This window comes from Palaemon carinicauda, chromosome 19, assembly GCF_036898095.1.
Source record: "Palaemon carinicauda isolate YSFRI2023 chromosome 19, ASM3689809v2, whole genome shotgun sequence".
Lineage (NCBI taxonomy): Eukaryota > Metazoa > Arthropoda > Malacostraca > Decapoda > Palaemonidae > Palaemon > Palaemon carinicauda.
In genome coordinates, this window is record NC_090743.1 from 112,463,309 (window position 1) to 112,482,001 (window position 18,693).

The window sequence follows — 18,693 nt, forward strand, 5'->3', positions numbered from 1 at the left end:
AAATAGTTTGTATTTTACTTGTTTAATGAGAACATTTGTATCTTTACCTTAGTACATGAAATATGGCGCATTTTTGGTCAGTTATATTAATTTTTTTTTATATAAAAAAGAAAGAATGGAAATTATTCTAGATAGTAGGGTTTTCCAAGTACAGATGGAATTGATAATATTTTAGTGAAGCATAATGAATGAATGGCAATTGAATCATATTTTTGAATCCATAAATGAAGTGCTTAAGTATTGTTATTATTATTATTATTATTATTATTATTATTATTATTATTATTATTATTATTATTATTATTATTATTATTATTATTGTGAATACTAAATCCATTATTATTTTAAATACCATGGTATTTTATTGAGTTGATAAATTATCATTATTTTTTTCATGTTTTACTTTATTTGGTGTTCAATTGGACTCTCTCTCTCTCTCTCTCTCTCTCTCTCTCTCTCTCTCTCTCTCTCTCTCTCTCTCTCTCTCTCTCTCTCTCTCTCATTTGATATTTGAATTGAGGGATAACTTCGTTGCAAGTTGTCTTAAGCCTAGAAAATATTTCAGCACCTAAAACATATTTTTAAGAAATGAGTAAATGCCCATTCAATTCTTTTCATTGTAAATTCTGGAATTAAGATTTATTTCTTTAGCGAGAAACGTATCGTAGAAATTCCCTCAACTTCAACTCGGGTCTTATTGACTTTAGATATAATTTTTTTATATTCTGCTGTTGATATGAATCTCTCGTACTGTCGTCAATGTGTACTTTTAATCGTAAATGCAATGTCATTGTGGGCCATAACCGAATTTTCATTCATAATGTTAGGTTGTATTTGAAGGTAATTATTATACATATAAAATTATTCATTGATTTTGAATGAAAAAAAAAAATTGAGCGACATCTATTGTAAAAAAGACTTTTGTATTTGAAATTTTAACGAAGGTCCTCTGCAGTTTCTATATAATGACCGTTATTTACATTAGATGCGGGACAATAATTACAGCGACGGCGGTATGACAAACCTCTTAACGATCGATACTTATTAATAATAAGTTTTTAATCATTTTCATTTAATGTAGAACATCCTGGACATATAATTTCGGAGCGAGTCTCCGGTGGAAAATTATACGTTAAGACGACATCGATTTTAAACTCCATTTGTTTTGCTTTTTTATATAGTGTCGTGTCTGGGAGACTTCGTCAAATGGATGGTGGTGTTTTAAGGGCCTCCTTTACATTAAGGATTAAATTTGCAGGGACGAATCATTGACGCTTTATGGCTCGGTTGTAAGGGTTTTGGAAAAGTGAGGTTTTCACAGCACGGATTATTTTCCTTTGTTTGACGGGACTGTTCCCTATAACGCGTGTTCTTGTTACGGGGGATAGAATGTCTGAAAAGGGCACTGTTCGTTTCATCGCTTTGCTTTCGCTCTTATGTGTAGAGGGGATTATTATTATTATTATTATTAATATTATTATTATTATTATTATTATTATTAACCTAACGTCACCGTTTCTTTAGCCATTCCATTACTATTGAGATTATTATTATTTGTAAAATGATTATCGTTATTATTATTTTTTGTTTTCCTTACTAGCCTCGCTTCTCATTTTCCTTAATCATTCAATGGCCAATAAGACTACTACTGCGGCAGCAATCATCTTCAATAATAATTGAGATAATAGTTACCGTATTATTATTATTATTATTATTATTATTATTATCATTATTATTATTATTATTATTATTACTATTATTATTATTATTATTATTATTATTATTATTATTATTATAACCTCAGTTATGTCATAATTGGCATTAGGTATCACCACTGTTGTAATTATTTAATATTAATGATATTTATGAAAGTGGAGTACTTATTTAAGGAATTAGCCTTATTTAAGCACTTGGTCTTGATTACGTTTTGTTCACTTTGTTTATATATTATTTTGTCTAAATGGAGTGTGAATGTGATATAAAATATGGAATATTAAATTCTTTAGGTTAATTTGATTTCCGTTTATGTATTCGACGTATGGATAGAAAGGAAGTTATTTTTAGGTTATATTTGATATTTTGTAAAAGGGTCCACTATAGATGAAAATTTAGTCTTTTTAAGAATTCCAAGTAATTTGGCTCCATTTTCACCTGTTTTTTTAGGGGATTATTTAAGAGTTGTATATAAATAAACATATTAATAACACACTTTCATGGCTTTCCAGTTTTGCCTTTTTGTAACTAAAATTTTACATTAAAATTCAAAGATTAGAAATCGTGGTTTTGAAAATATACACTGTCAAGTTTTTAAGTCTTATCAAATTCCTTTAATATAATCTTAACAAGAAAAGTACATAATGTAATTTGAGTAAAAGATAATTCACTATAACCAGAACAAAATTGATGTATAATATAATATAAACAAAGGTTAATTAAATGTAATTCAACATAAATGTAATCCAATATAATCTGAACAGAAAATTAATTCCATAAAGCAAGGAAAAAAGTAGGTTCGTTTAAGATGTAATTCATCAGTAAATCATATTTGGATTCTCATTTTATTACATCGTGAAAGCAGTCAGTTTCCATTCTTTCCTAACTAAGGGTTTTAATATATTCAGAATCTAAGAATATTAAATTTTTTAATAAAATATCACCAATATTATATCTATTTAAGTGTTTTTAATGCTATTATATGTCGTTTTACGTTTTAATTAACTTTAAAGTCTTTTTGCTGGTTTTAGCGAGTAGGATTTGAGTAAACAGTTCAAGTAAAATTAAGAAATTAGATATAAATTAAATATAAAAGAAATCAGGTGAAAATGGAAATTACCAATTTATACTTGTAGTCCCTTAAAGACAAATTATATCTTTGATAAAAGATGATAATTTTTTGAAGATCGTGTTTACACACTTTGATTCATTATTTCTGTAGTTTATACAATAGGATGTTGATACAAAAGTCAGTTAGTAAAATATTTCAAAAGGTTGTGTAGGGGCTTTGTACATTTTGCAGTCACGCGGTTTTTATGTTAAATAGTTGGAAATCGACAAAAAAATTTTTACAAATTCAAAAAGAGAAATGAAATCACATTGTTTTAGAAGACTCATTATGTAATGCTTGGATCTCCCCATAATTCCATTTTTCTCGATTATTGCTATTTTTCTTAAATATTGAATAATTTCTAAAGTATCTTACGCTACGAATGTTTACGTAATGCTTTGAAACTATTCATACAAACGCACACCCTCTTTTGATACATCACGGATTTCATCGTGAATAATGTCCTTTCCATCGCTATTCATAAATGAATAAGCGGATCATGTGAGATGAAGAAGGGTAGGTTCATCTTTCAATATTATACATTCAGATCCCAGTCTTTCGATTGGTCATTTTCCTTAAATGTTCATTCTTAAATCGAGTCTCTAATTTAGATGTTTTCCCCCGTAAGAGAGGAATGTCTACAGTGCACCTCACGCGGTGGACTGTAGCCATTAAGCTGCATCTCCTTTTTAGCCTTTTACTTTACCTTCGTTCCATTTTCCTTTTCTTCCTCTTTGCTGTCCAACCTCTAATAACTTTTTTTTTTCATAGTGCAACTGTGGGGCTCCCTCCCCCCGTTGCACCTTGGTGCTGAATGACCTCCCAGGCCCCAGCTCTTGCACATATGATCCCAATTCTATCAGTCCAAATTCAATCGTCTTTTTTTTTCAATTCGCTTAAAACAAAATTTCGTGGTTGTTTTTTTGGAATGAATTTCAGAACAATGAAAGTGATGGAAAGTTATTTTATGCTTTAGAATAATATGATACAATTAGAAAGTTTTTTTTTTTCTTAAGAATTGCATTTTTCCTATTCTTATATGATTAATCAGGTGAAGATATTGTTAATGTAAGATGGTTTCAGTTGGTTGCAACTTTTCAAAAACCTTTTAGTTAATGTTTTAAATGTAAAGCTTTATATTACCTCACTTGAGTCTAGTGTCAGAAATGTCTGATACGCAATGTGGTTTATGAATTGGTATGTTTCTTTAATAAAAGAGGCAACATTCTTTAGTTAAACAATTTGAATAAGTCGGTCTTACAAGACTTTCTGCCTATAAAGCACTTTTCTTCATTCCTTTCCAAAGAAAACCTAGTTCATAGATTGAAGTTTTCAAACCGTACATTGAATTTTACAGTAAAGTTAACTATAACATACAAAGTCACGAAATCTGTGAGTTTAAACAAATATACCAACACTTCAACCATCACCAAGTCACTACTGAAATTCATATCCTAAAATAACCAACGAAACAGGCCAGTTAGATTATAAATTAGATGGAGAGGCTAATTCAGCCAGTCGTCAGTGTCGGAACGTTTGAGACGTTGCAACTCAGCTAAGTATCCAAGTGTTTCATAATATTTACATTTTGAGAGACCGAAGCCCCGTTTTCTACGGACTCCGTTTTCTTCATCGAGACTGGTAACGTTTCCATTTTTACTCTGCATCTGCTTTGAACGTTTTATATACATGGAATAGTGATTGCTGCGCTAGGTGTGTGACTGTACTTTGCTACTTTTCATGTTTTTGATTTTGGATGTAGCATCTATTATTATAGTTGGTAATTGAAAATCATATTTTTTCTTGGTATTACATGTTTTTGATGTTTCATTCACAGCGCGAAATTCGATGTATTAATTCCTTACATCATATAAGTTTTTCTATGTGTACAGTTTGTAACTTTACACACAAACACATATATATATGTATATATACATATATATATATATATATATATATATATATATATATATATATATATATGTATATATATATATATATACATATGTTATATATATGTGTATATATATATATATATATATATATATATATATATATATATATATATATATATATATATATATATATATATATATATATATATATATATATATATTAGAAATTATAACATGCATCAATTAAGTGTTATGTGTAACCATTTATTGTATGGTGTTTAAGAAGAATAAATGCGCTCTCTCTCTCTCTCTCTCTCTCTCTCTCTCTCTCTCTCTCTCTCTCTCTCTCTCTCTCTCTCTCTCTCTCTCTCTCTCTCTCTCTCTCTTTGCGTATTTCTGGAAATTTGTAGAGATTTGAAGTTGAATACGTGTTGTTACCCTATATTTATTATACAAATACAATCTCCCTTATATTATTTTCTAATGAAAATCTTTGTATAGTATATTAAGATATGGCCAAGATAAGGTGTCTCTAAAGAAATAAATATAAAGTCATATAATCTACGTGAAAAAAGCGTTTTGATTCAAATCTTCTGTTCAACTTTTAAAAGTATCAAAGCAAGAGAAGCAGAATTGAAAAAAACAACAAGTTTGCTATTCTTCATAAATCTAAGCCCCATATTTTATGAGTCATTTCGGTGTATTTCGAAGCTGCCAACCACTGTATCATTTACACGCCTAGGAAAGGATTGGAAACTCGAGACTGCTGACCCCGCCCTCAACCCCCCTTGCAGGTCCTGGGGAATTTTCTCAATGCTTTTGTAGTATTTGAGGTCATAGTATGATATCCCTTTCCTTTCTCTAGTCAACTTGTGTCTCTTTTCCGATACGCTCTTTCTAGCGCTGATAAACTTCACGGCTGTGAATCAGACTCGTAGAAGGATCAGAGAGAGAGAGAGACCTAAAGAATCTAAGTCATAGTATTCGGTTTTGACTGCATCCAGGAGGTCGGACGTTTTCAAGACAACCTGTCCCTGGCGTGTCGTATAATTTTGCTGGTCTAGAATCCTCGTCACACAGGCTCTCTCTCTCTCTCTCTCTCTCTCTCTCTCTCTCTCTCTCTCTCTCTCTCTCTCTCTCTCTCATTTGCCTTCAATTCCCCATCCAGCTCCCCCACCCCCCTCTCTCTCTTTATCATATCGCAGGGAAAGGTGGATGTAGACGGAGAAGACATACATATATAAAGCAGGTCCTTCTGACATGTAAGTGACCTCTCTCTCTCTCTCTCTCTCTCTCTCTCTCTCTCTCTCTCTCTCTCTCTCTCTCTCTCTCTCTCACTTGTCAGTCCTACTACACCTGTGCAAGACACTCCGACGCCAATATAAATCTGCCAGTTGCCATCTCTACGTAGGACGCATCTTGTTTTATGTTGTGGTCGCAGATAAATCTTGGAAGAGGAGGAGGAGGGGGACTGACAGGGCCCCCATGGTGTCCAATAGTAGTCCCATGTCTCGGCCAAAATAGTGAAGGACACAACTCCAGTGATTTAGAATTTGCGTTGTAAGGTGTTATTGTTTCAATCTTGGCGTGCTGTAGAAATTCAAGGAAGAATCTTCAATATTCTGCGGAACGACTAGAATTTTTTTCTTTTGTTTTTTTTGTTGGGGAGGGAGAAATTCCTTTTGACTTAGTAATGTCTGCTCGCTTTTTATCATCGGTACCCCATTTTTTCTCTTTATTTTAGCTGGTGTTTCTAAGTACACGTCGCACTTAGTAATTCATTAGACGGGCTGTATATCAAACGATACCTGAGTGGCTGGAAGTGACGAACCTTCGCTCATAACGATGCATTGAAATTCTCCAAATGGGGTTTTTCTTTTAGTCCCGTCTCAGTTACAAGTTTGCTCTATAAATCTCTCTTTTTTATTGAGATGAGCTTTTGGGTGTGAGAGAAAATTATATATTTTATATAGATATATTTATAACACCTGGCGTGAAGAAAGCCATTGTAATGGCTGTCCCCTTTTAGTGCCATCGAAACAAAGGTGCGAGTTGTAAGAATCGTAAAGGCGAATGAGGAATCTATCAGGCAGAGACGAGTTATGCACATTATTGTATGTTTAATGTTTTTTATCCACCTTCCTATTTTTATTGTGGCAGAACGAGGTTAAAGGTTTTTTATAACTTTCCAAATAATTTTTATTTATTGTGAAAAAGAATAGGTACTTCAGTTCTGCTTTGATTTTATTTCCTTTATGAGTTAATATTTTGGTGTCTTCCATCACGATGGAGGTGAGAATAAGGTAGAGATGTCTTGTGTCTGGTTAGGAAACTGGATTTTCGTCTAGAGCTTTCAATGAGCAGAAATTTAGTGAACTATTCCTAGTCTTAAACTAGAGCTTTTGAAGAGCAGAAATTTAATGAATTATTCCTTGTAGGTAAAATTCCAAACTAGAGCTTTCAAAGAGCAGAAATTTATGGAACTATTACATTTAAGTAAAGTTTAGAGTTTTCGAAGAGCAGAAATTTAGTGAACTATTCCATTTAGGTAAAGTTTAGAGCTTTCGAAGAGCAGAAATTTAGTGAACTACTCCATTCAGGTAAAGTTTAGAGCTTTCGAAGAGCAGAAATTTAGTGAACTACTCCATTCAGGTAAAGTTTAGAGCTTTCGAAGAGCAGAAATTTAGTGAACTACTCCATTCAGGTAAAGTTTAGAGCTTTCGAAGAGAAGAAATTTAGTGAACTACTCCATTCAGGTAAAGTTTAGAGCTTTCGAAGAGCAGAAATTTAGTGAACTACTCCATTCAGGTAAAGTTTAGAGCTTTCGAAGAGCAGAAATTTAGTGAACTACTCCATTCAGGTAAAGTTTAGAGCTTTCGAAGAGCAGAAATTTAGTGAACTACTCCATTCAGGTAAAGTTTACAGCTTTCGAAGAGCAGAAATTTAGTGAACTACTCCATTCAGGTAAAGTTTAGAGCTTTCGAAGAGCAGAAATTTAGTGAACTACTCCATTCAGGTAAAGTTTACAGCTTTCGAAGAGCAGAAATTTAGTGAACTACTCCATTCAGGTAAAGTTTAGAGCTTTCGAAGAGCAGAAATTTAGTGAACTACTCCATTCAGGTAAAGTTTACAGCTTTCGAAGAGCAGAAATTTAGTGAACTATTCCATTTAGGTAAAGTTTACAGCTTTCGAAGAGCAGAAATTTAGTGAACTATTCCATTTAGGTAAAGTTTACAGCTTTCGAAGAGCAGAAATTTAGTGAACTATTCCATTTAGGTAAAGTTTAGAGCTTTCGAAGAGCAGAAATTTAGTGAACTACTCCATTCAGGTAAAGTTTACAGCTTTCGAAGAGAAGAAATTTAGTGAACTACTCCATTCAGGTAAAGTTTAGAGCTTTCGAAGAGCAGAAATTTAGTGAACTACTCCATTCAGGTAAAGTTTAGAGCTTTCGAAGAGCAGAAATTTAGTGAACTACTCCATTCAGGTAAAGTTTAGAGCTTTCGAAGAGCAGAAATTTAGTGAACTACTCCATTCAGGTAAAGTTTACAGCTTTCGAAGAGCAGAAATTTAGTGAACTACTCCATTCAGGTAAAGTTTAGAGCTTTCGAAGAGCAGAAAGTTAGTGAACTATTCCATTTAGGTAAAGTTTACAGCTTTCGAAGAGCAGAAATTTAGTGAACTATTCCATTTAGGTAAAGTTTACAGCTTTCGAAGAGCAGAAATTTAGTGAACTATTCCATTTAGGTAAAGTTTACAGCTTTCGAAGAGCAGAAATTTAGTGAACTATTCCATTTAGGTAAAGTTTACAGCTTTCGAAGAGCAGAAATTTAGTGAACTATTCCATTTAGGTAAAGTTTACAGCTTTCGAAGAGCAGAAATTTAGTGAACTATTCCATTTAGGTAAAGTTTACAGCTTTCGAAGAGCAGAAATTTAGTGAACTATTCCATTTACGTAAAGTTTACAGCTTTCGAAGAGCAGAAATTTAGTGAACTATTCCATTTAGGTAAAGTTTAGAGCTTTCGAAGAGCAGAAATTTAGTGAACTAATCCATTTAGGTAAAGTTTACAGCTTTCGAAGAGCAGAAATTTAGTGAACTATTCCATTTAGGTAAAGTTTACAGCTTTCGAAGAGCAGAAATTTAGTGAACTATTCCATTTAGGTAAAGTTTAGAGCTTTCGAAGAGAAGAAATTTAGTGAACTAATCCTTGTAGGTAAAAGTCCCAAACTAACAATATAACAGCGAATCTTATCTGTAATTCTTCTAATGTCAAGACTATTGACACATAATTCGGCGTCCAGCGATCGCTAAGCCAATCATCACGAGTGACACTCGGAATGTGTCCCCCGTTTGGCGTTCCTACAATTAATAAGCTTTCGGGACACTGTCATAATTAATTACAGGTGACGTGTGATTGATGCATAGGCCTACTTTCACCTGGGGGAGGATGTATTCCCACTTGCATTGTGCAATTTCCCAAGCAAATTGCTACTACGGTATGCGTACTATCTACTATGCATTCCGAGATAGTGCGTACTATACATTACTCTCGATGATTGATGGGGGAGGGGTTAGCTAGGTTGAGTCAGGGAGGGGAGTAGAGGGGTTCTTCAAGGAGGGGCCTGGGGGAGGTCTCTTGAACGTAGGCCCTCAGTTCGAGTTGAAAATAGCTTTGTAATCACAGCGCTGTTTTTTTGTGAACCGGACTCTAAGCTGAAGCATATTTTAATTTTTTTAGGCCTGATTTGAGCAGTTGTTGGCCTATTTTCACAATTTGATCTGTCCCTGGGGTGGGGCCTTTTTTATCGTCCCTTGAACTCGTAATTACACCCACTTTTACTTCAACTCCTGGTACCTCTTCTAAATTACCTCCAGTAAAATCCCGGTGCTGAAAGGCCTCCCTTCCCCCAACGCTGTTTCTTTCCATGGCAGCGGCATTATTTTAACGGGATAAGTCTTTTAGATAATTTTTATTAATATTTCTAGTAAAAAAGAATTAAAAGATGATAACGATTTCAGAATATTTCAGTGACCATATTATTCCTGAATTAAATTTAATTTGCTTTCCGCTATTAGGCGGAATTTCGAAGTACGTCTCACGTGTTAATACATAATTGTTACATACACGTGCGTACGTACAGTTGGCTTCATTAATTCCGGTACACTGATATCGCCTTTGTTTCCTATGTAGTGTACCAGAATTAGTGAAGCCTATTGTACCTTCATGGAATTGCATTACTACCTGTCAATAATAATTCGCATGACTAACAGGCCAATGGTTATAGAGTAAACTTGAAGTATTTTATTCGTTTTTTATTTTGTTGAGAATTTCGATGAAATTGTTCATTTGGTGCAGTTTATCACTTGGTTGCTTAAGACCTGAAATGTTTATATCTTCTATATTATTTAATTGGGTGAAGATAAAGACTGGTTTCATAAGGACTCTCTCTCTCTCTCTCTCTCTCTCTCTCTCTCTCTCTCTCTCTCTCTCTCTCTCTCTCTCTCTCTCTCTCTCTCTCTCTCTCTTAACGCTTTTATTTAGGTATTTTCACTTTCTGGCTCTTTATCATCCTTTATTCTTCTCCTTTGGAACATCCATCTTTTCGCTCGTCCCTTATCTTCTAATTTTTCCCTATTTCATCTTTCTGATCTTTCAATCTTGGTATATTCCTCTCGCCACTCCCTCAGCATCATTCTCTGCTTTTCCTCTTCTCTCTCTTTCTCCTCTCATCTTTCAGTCGGTCTGCCTTCATCCCCGTCTCCTCCTCTTCCTCCTCCTCCTCCTCCTCTTCATACCACCGCCACCACATCCACCACCCCTCCCCCTCCCCTTCCTCCCCCAGCACCACCACCTCTTCGCCCACCCACTCGGAAGATTCAGCCAGAACAAAATGGCGCGCGCTTGGCACGGCTCTCAAACCTCAGGACAGATCCTGTCTTTTCCTTTAATATTTTAGATGTTTTAGCCTTGATTTTGGTATTTTGTGTTTTTTATTAAAGGTCTTTTAGTTTTTGATATTATATGTAACTTCATGATGTGTTAGCCTTGCATATTAAGGATATGATAGAGGATATCTAGGATATAGGCTAATAGTGGCATCTACATCCTAAAATGTTTGATATGTATACTTACTTATTTACATATCTTTGCATTTATTTATTTATCTATTTTTATATGCATAGTTATATATAATATATATATATATATATATATATATATATATATATACACTGTATATATATGTATATATATATATATATACACTGTATATATATGTGTATATATATAGATATATATATATACATATATATATATATATATATATATATATATATATATATATATATATATATACGCTGTATATATATGTGTGTATATATATATACTTTTATATATATATATATATATATATATATATATATATATATATTATAATGTAATGATGTATTTAGATAAAATCATATTTTCGATTATATATAGCAGGAAAACGTTCATGAAAGAAATTTATTGAATGATATTTTAAACTGTAACTGAACGTTTGTTATATTATATACGTTTCAAGTTATTCCGAATATCTCATTCTGAATCAGAACTGTTGTTCGATTTCTCATAGTTTCTAAGTTTCTTTTCTAATTCTTAATGATAACATTCGGTGGAAACCTCTATATATCATTACAGTGTTACTTATAATGCATTAAAGTCATACGGAGAATATACCATCTCTCTCTCTCTCTCTCTCTCTCTCTCTCTCTCTCTCTCTCTCTCTCTCTCTCAGAGTGGCAAGCTAATTAGACTGGGTATATGCAGTGGCATGGCTTCTTGCACTCCGTCTTCAAATTAACCCTTTTATCCTCTTGCGAGACAATTGAGGTTCAGAAAGATAGGATAAGAAAGAGGTAGAGACAGGGAACGAAGAGACCAAATTGATAAGCAAGATAAGGTCCTTACGGGAAATCTTTTGTTTTGGTCTAATCGCTTTGTTACGTGTTCTTTATTTGGTTATAGCTGGGCTTTTATTGATGTATGTATGTATGTATTCATATATACACAGAGACACATGTGCACATAAGTACTCTGTGTGTAGTATATATATATATATATATATATATATATATATATATATATATATATATATATATATATATATATATAATATATATATATATATATATATATCTGTGTGTGTGTTTTATTGTATGTGTATGTATATATACACACACACACACACATATATATATATATATATATATATATATATATATATATATATATATATATATATATTTATATATATATATGTACATATATACATATATATAAAACCAGCCTATACGTAATAGGCTATATATATGTAATGAATACATATTACCGACAAAATATTTCCAAGATCCGAATTGATTAACTAACAAACCAACACTTATCGCCAAAAATTCTTACCTCGTCAGCGTATAAAATAACAGAAAATATTACATGTGCAATTTACTCTCTATTGGAATGAAGTAATATTCCTTTATTGTTATTTTATTTTTTTTTTCTTAGATTTTGTGCCATAGGAATATTGCACTGAGGTCCAGTTATCATTAAACACGCGACCCTAATGATAAGAATTAAACCTAACTTTCGCAGTACTTTTTTATCTTGTTTTTGCAATACTTCTTTTTACTTGGCGTAACAGTGTAGTGTGTATATTCTTGTGTGAATATGTTCACTAATGGGTTTTTTTTAGGGGGGGGGGTTAAAATTACTTCAAATTCGGTGATTTTAAGGTTTTTATATTTTTCTTTATGACAGCTGTTATTTGTTAAATTATGTGCAAATGAGTCTTTAAAGAAATCGTATATAGTATTAGATGATTTTTAGCATTACCACCTTATACCATGTACAGTCATTAGTAAATTACTTAAATAAGAAAACTTTCTCTGACACAGTATTATGGTCATTTGTTGTTCAATTGAAAAGTGAAAAATATATAAGTCCTCTGCAGTCTCATTGAAATACTTGATGAAATATTGCGAATATTTTCCCATTTAAAAACAATGAAGGGTTGCGAGTCAATGACGTAAAACCGGAAGGGAAATTTGTTAAATATTTAAAAACCCAAGTTATTATCCTTTAAGTACTTTGGTTTATGACATTTAAAATATTAATTTCTTTGAAAAAAATATAATTAAAAAAAAAAAATCTGCAACTTCCAAAAGGTCTTTAAGAAGCACCTCGCTATTAATCTCATCTTCGGAGAAACGAGAAGTTAATCTCATAACCGGAGATTTAGTTTTAAACAAGATCAAATTGGACCCCCCTCCCCCTTGGGCCATTCTTAGTACTTCTTACATGAGTGTTGGGTAATTAACCAATCAGGGTAGCTGACTCAAGCGGCCAAGGCACATCAGTCACCAATCACGCAGGAGGGCCCAGACGGCACGCGATATCTGCTGCTGAGATTTTATTATGTTCATAATTTTCTCTATTAATTTTTTTGGTTAGTCATTGCTATAATGACACTTTAGTAGAGAATTTATAGAAATGGTTATCGGCTGAGTATACGAAATGTAACAGTCGTGTAGGTTTTTATTAGTTATGAAAAGTCTTAATATAATCAAACACTTATAATCCTAAAGGTCATAAACTCCCTGGTCAAATTCAGCCTTTCTCAGAAGGAAATTGTCATGGACTGAGTTTTGTGACTTACTAGTTCCCAAGACTGAGCCGAGTCATTTTATTTTAGCTTATGACCGCCGATGTATTACATCAGACTTTCTTATCTTCAATACTACTTTTATTCAGCAGGAGAAAGATCAAAGATAACAGCTGTTTAATCCATCACACACTTCTGGTACTTATCTATGATTAAGAGATAATAACCCACCATTTACTCTTAGTGGTTCAAGTTCGAAGTTGAATTACAGATATATATTTTTGGACATATTATTAATCAGGCTTTAAAAAAAAATGCTTATTAGAAATTAGATTTTGTGAGATAATAGAAAAATCTAACAAATGAAATTATCGATTTTATTATAGTAACTAGAGATTTGAAAGTTATAGGAAAGTGTTGTGACAGTAAATATCATCAGTTTAATAATAAACTTGAGAATATTAATTGCTTTAGTATTTCATTACCGTTATTTTGAAGAAACGCCTTCATATGAAAAATAAATATAAAGAGAATGGGGGTATGAGGAAGAACGTGATAATTAGTGACTCAGATGTCATTAATGCCAGCGAGTACATTGTATTTGCTCAAGATATGAAGACGTATGGAAGATGATAACAATGTAAAATAGAGCGTAAGAAATTATCAAAACGAATAATTGTAGGAATATAAGCTATAAAAAACGAACAAGAGAAGACGATAATTATTAATTAAAAAGCAAGAATAAAGAAAACAATGAAGCCAAGTCAATGATAATTACTGGAGAATTAGACGGAAGCCGATGATAGCCTGCATAAACGAGAGATTAAAAAAAAGAGAGAAAGATAAATGAAAGAAGAGATTAAAAAGAGAGAGAAAGATAAATGAAAGAAGAAAAGTGTTTCAAATAGCGTGTTTAGATCGACGACCGACTTAATGCTTGAACATGCAACGCTCAGCCCTCTTTTAATGAAAGATTGGGCCCTCTTATGCACTGGACCATATTTTTTTTTTTCAATTCTTTCTTAATATCGGGTTTTTTTTTTTATTATTAATTATCTCCTGTGTTTTATGGGCGAGTGATTTAAGAAGTTTTTGTAATGGAAATATTGTCATGATATATTTTTAGAATTTTTGTTGCCAATATAGTTTGTACTAATTTGAATCTGGGTCCTTTTGGGATGTACTGTGGTTCTAATTGTAGTATGATATATGTATATTATATATATATATATATATATATATATATATATATATATATATATATATATATATATATATATATATATATATATATATATATATATATGCATACATATTTTCACACATACATAATCTATCTTTTCCTGACTATAAGTGAGATATTTTAGCTTCACCTTTAAAAGCCCTGAAATTTAAAGAATTCCTGCGTCGTTATAAAAATACCGTCAAAAAACCTACTGAAGCTTACCTAACCATTCACAAAACTCCATTGAATAACAATAGTAACGAAAGTTGTACCCAAATACAATTACTTAAGTTTTTGCGTAAGCATAAAAAGGCATAATTCTAATCCGTCCGATAAAGCAATGCCATCTTGAAACCGAAGAAGCAAGCGCGCCCGCTTCCTGCCGAAAACGGCCAAATTGATCGGCGAATCCTCCACCTAACTCGACAGCTAAATCGTCTGGATTTCATTGGTATTTTTATCGAAGTTATGAAGGACGCAGTCATTGCAATTCCTCTCTCGAAGACGTCGCTCGGTATGGTTTTGCGGTATTTTGCAGACCTCCGAAGGCCTCTTCCCGCTGACGTACGGGGTTCTAGTTGGCCGTCGGCGGGTACTTCTTGCCTCGTTAAGGAGCCCTCGGCTGGCGATTTATAAGGGCATTGCGGGCCGTTCGTACTGCTATTTGGGCGATCGTTTCGGTTTCATTGTAAAGGCCTTTTCAGGGGGTGCTTGGCATGTGTGTTCGCGTCGGTGCACGTAGTTACGCTAATAGTACACTTGTACGAGTACACGAATGTTTACTTGGGCGTTTGTGTATACACACACACTCACATATATATATATATATATATATATATATATATATATATATATATATATATATATATATAAATATATATATGCATATATAAATATATATCTATATATGATCTATATTACTTTTACAATTAATATATATATATATATATATATATATATATATATATATATATATATATATATATATATATATATATATATATATATATATATATATATATATATAAATATATATTTATATATGATCTATATTACTTCTACGCAATTGCATATATATATATATTATATTATATATATATATATATATATATATATATATATATATATATATATATATATATATATATGTGTGTGTGTGTGTGTGTGTATTACGCAAAAGCACACGTTTACATCCATACCTTGATAAAGGCATCGTTCCCCTAATGTTAAAATGTAATGAAAGCTCAACCATTATTTTTCCACTTGTATAACGTCACAAAGACGATCAAAACTTAACCTCACGGAGATCCATCTCAAATCGGGAGGAGGCCAAGGGTCGCATCGGAGAATATAAGGAGAAATAGTGATATATTGATTGGATTAAGTGTCCCGATAATAAATATCTCTTTGAAATCAATAACCAGCGGTTGGGGTGTTGTAAGTAGCTGGACTGGGCCCGCGGTGGGGAAAAAAAGAATATCTATTAGAAAAGTTAGGATAAGTTGCCGTTCCTTTATTTTAAAGAGGAAGGGATGTAGGTTGTAGATATGTTTGTTTTGCTGTGAAATTAAAAGGTTCTGTTTTAAAGAATATACTACTAAGTTCATCGAAGATTTAGATTTTATGAAGAACCTTATTATGTAAAGCATTATTGTGTATCATTATTCGTTTATAAAAAGCGAATTACTCGTTTATCGGAGGTTTATATATTTGTGATATTGATATTTTCCATTGGCGTTGATGCATTGCGTAATTCAAATCGTTGTTACTAACAAGTTGGTTTCAATTCTCACCGTTCTCATTGTATAGTGTATAAATGTTTAACAGTATTCCCAGGTATTCTGATTCGCCAAATATACATCGAAATTAAAACAAATCAACTTTCAGTTCCAAAGAGCTTCTCAAACACCGAATTTAACATCAGCGTCGCCTCGAAGAAAGGTCTCCGACAGGAGAATTACAGACGAATCGCTGAATTCTCGAAGGGCGTCAATCCCATCCCTTCAGAATGTCTATGAAATTCTGTAGGTGCAAATGATAGACGTCCCGCCGGTACCGCGCCGTTGAAGGCCGGTGACACCCCTGCGACGGGCGGAGTCTTGACTTGTTGGTAACGACGTTGCAGAAATTAGTCAGTTATTAGTAATACTGTAGTTGAATATTCCAAGGCTTTTGTCATGTACTGCCATTTAGTTGTGAATCTTTGCTTTTGGGAGATGGATTTTTAGCGGGTGAGGATACTTAGCGACCTGAGGGAGCTAAACGGAAGGTCTCCAGCCTTTAATATTTACTAAAGTTCTTGTCATTCTTATTTTGGACGTTTGATTAGCTGGTTATCTTAGACTGTTTACAGCTTTAATAAACACTGACGTTTAGATGGCAGAATGTAGTCTTTTGTCAATTATATGTTATATGACTTAATACCGTCCTTAAGCGGTAATCTCCTTTTTTTCATTGTGCAGTAAAGACAACATTTTCGGTATTATATTTTTTACCGCCCTTCACCGCTACTACCGCTAATCAGCGATCATCGGCGGGGATGTAAGAAAACCAATGTGCATTCAACATCTTGAGACTATTGCTATGCCGGTAATGCATTATTAGAAGAGTAATGAAAGAACAAAGTTGCGTAATTGAAAAGGCAAATTTTAATTGATAAAGTTGTTCATAAGATATTTTGATCTCGGGAAACTTTAGGCGTTGACACAGAGTACTTAATGTTTCAACGCGGCCTCCTATCGGATATCGATGTCAAATGTCAGAATCCTCTTCAGCTTCAGTTCAATACTTAGATAAGTAATATAGCGACATTAGGCATTGCAGCGTTTTTGCGCAGGTTGCATTTAAAATTCTTACAGTCATAATCTGTGATTTCCGCCATATTGAAGCGGGATTACGCTTCTTAGCCGCTAAACGCGCTGACTTTAACAAACTATGTTTCTGATTCGTGTCAATAGAACGAATCTATAATGGACTCGCTTATTGAAGTTCTATTGTTTGTTGTGCCATAGACTCGTCTATTGATGTCTAGTGAGGCGTTGCTTTGATAGACGGGGAAGCCATTGTGGTCTTTATTTATTTCTCAGTCGGGAACCAGCTCGTCCTCGCCATAGGATTTGCGATAACACCTGCATCATCATCATCTTCTTCTTCTCCCGCGTCGCGCTTGGCTCTGATGAACCTTCGTCATTGACCCCAGCGCGGAAGGAGACCGTGGATCTTTTCAGTTTGAAACAGTAAGATTTCATGGAATTTTAGGTTTTTAGAACAACTCACTCTCCCTGTTTAAATGTCCCGTGACCTGCTTGAGGAACCATCGTCATTGACCCCAGCGCCGAAGAAGACCTTAGGTTTTGGAGCCACATACCTCCGGACCAGAGGAAATCGGCTACAGGACCAACTGACAGTGTTGACGAACGGCGCAAACATACAAATCCAAAAGGTCCTCCTCGAATCTGATGCCAAAATAAAGTCGTTTAGCGAAGATTTCATCCCCCTCCTCTTCGTTGGCAGCTTTGCGGCATCGGTCGAAAAAAGATGGCGGAGGTGAGGCGGACTTCAATACCGCCAAGCGGACGACACGGTGTATCTCTCTCTCTCACTACCTCGACGCTCTCTCGCCTCATCTCCTCGGATTCCTCTTGGGATGCTGAAGCTGGAGAGTTCTCTTTAAACCCTTTCGAATTTGCGGTGTTTGCCTCCCTTTTCTTCCCTTTCGTTCAACATTCGCGGCTTTAGTGAGTTTGTGAAAGTCATGACTGCGCTTGGTAATAAAGCAGTAATGATTCCGCTAAAGTGATGGACAAGAATTGCATTTGGAAGATGGAAACATTTGAAGGAGTTGTCTTCAATCTTAGTTTGTTTATGGAATTCCTTTCGTAAATAGATCCGCGTTTAACGATATGCGCATCAAGTTTCCTTGGGTCGTCAAACCTCTGACCGCGTTACCTTTGTAACGGTGTCAGCAGTGACCGCATATGCGTGTGTCCCTGTTATGAACTATGTTATATACCGTTCTACATTTCCAGAGAGATCTGGAAATGGAAGAACTCGCCCATACTATAAGGAGAAGCAGCAACAGCAGCAGTAGCAGCAGCAGCGTCTTCTGTTTGCC

General features: G+C 33.7%; 1 protein-coding gene across 1 annotated transcript in view; it reads left to right on the forward strand.

Annotated features, from left to right (window-relative positions):
• LOC137659234 (uncharacterized) overlaps window positions 1-18,038 on the forward strand; it is a 160,481-nt gene extending 142,443 nt beyond the window's left edge. Inside the window, exons 3-8 of the mRNA XM_068394268.1 lie at window positions 10,457-10,695; window positions 13,853-13,974; window positions 14,918-15,143; window positions 16,467-16,603; window positions 17,666-17,805; window positions 17,890-18,038. Of these exons, the coding sequence (XP_068250369.1) occupies window positions 10,457-10,695; window positions 13,853-13,974; window positions 14,918-15,143; window positions 16,467-16,603; window positions 17,666-17,805; window positions 17,890-18,038 (1,013 nt within the window). The remainder of the gene's footprint in view (window positions 1-10,456; window positions 10,696-13,852; window positions 13,975-14,917; window positions 15,144-16,466; window positions 16,604-17,665; window positions 17,806-17,889) is intronic.
• Window positions 18,039-18,693: the final 655 nt, after the last annotated feature.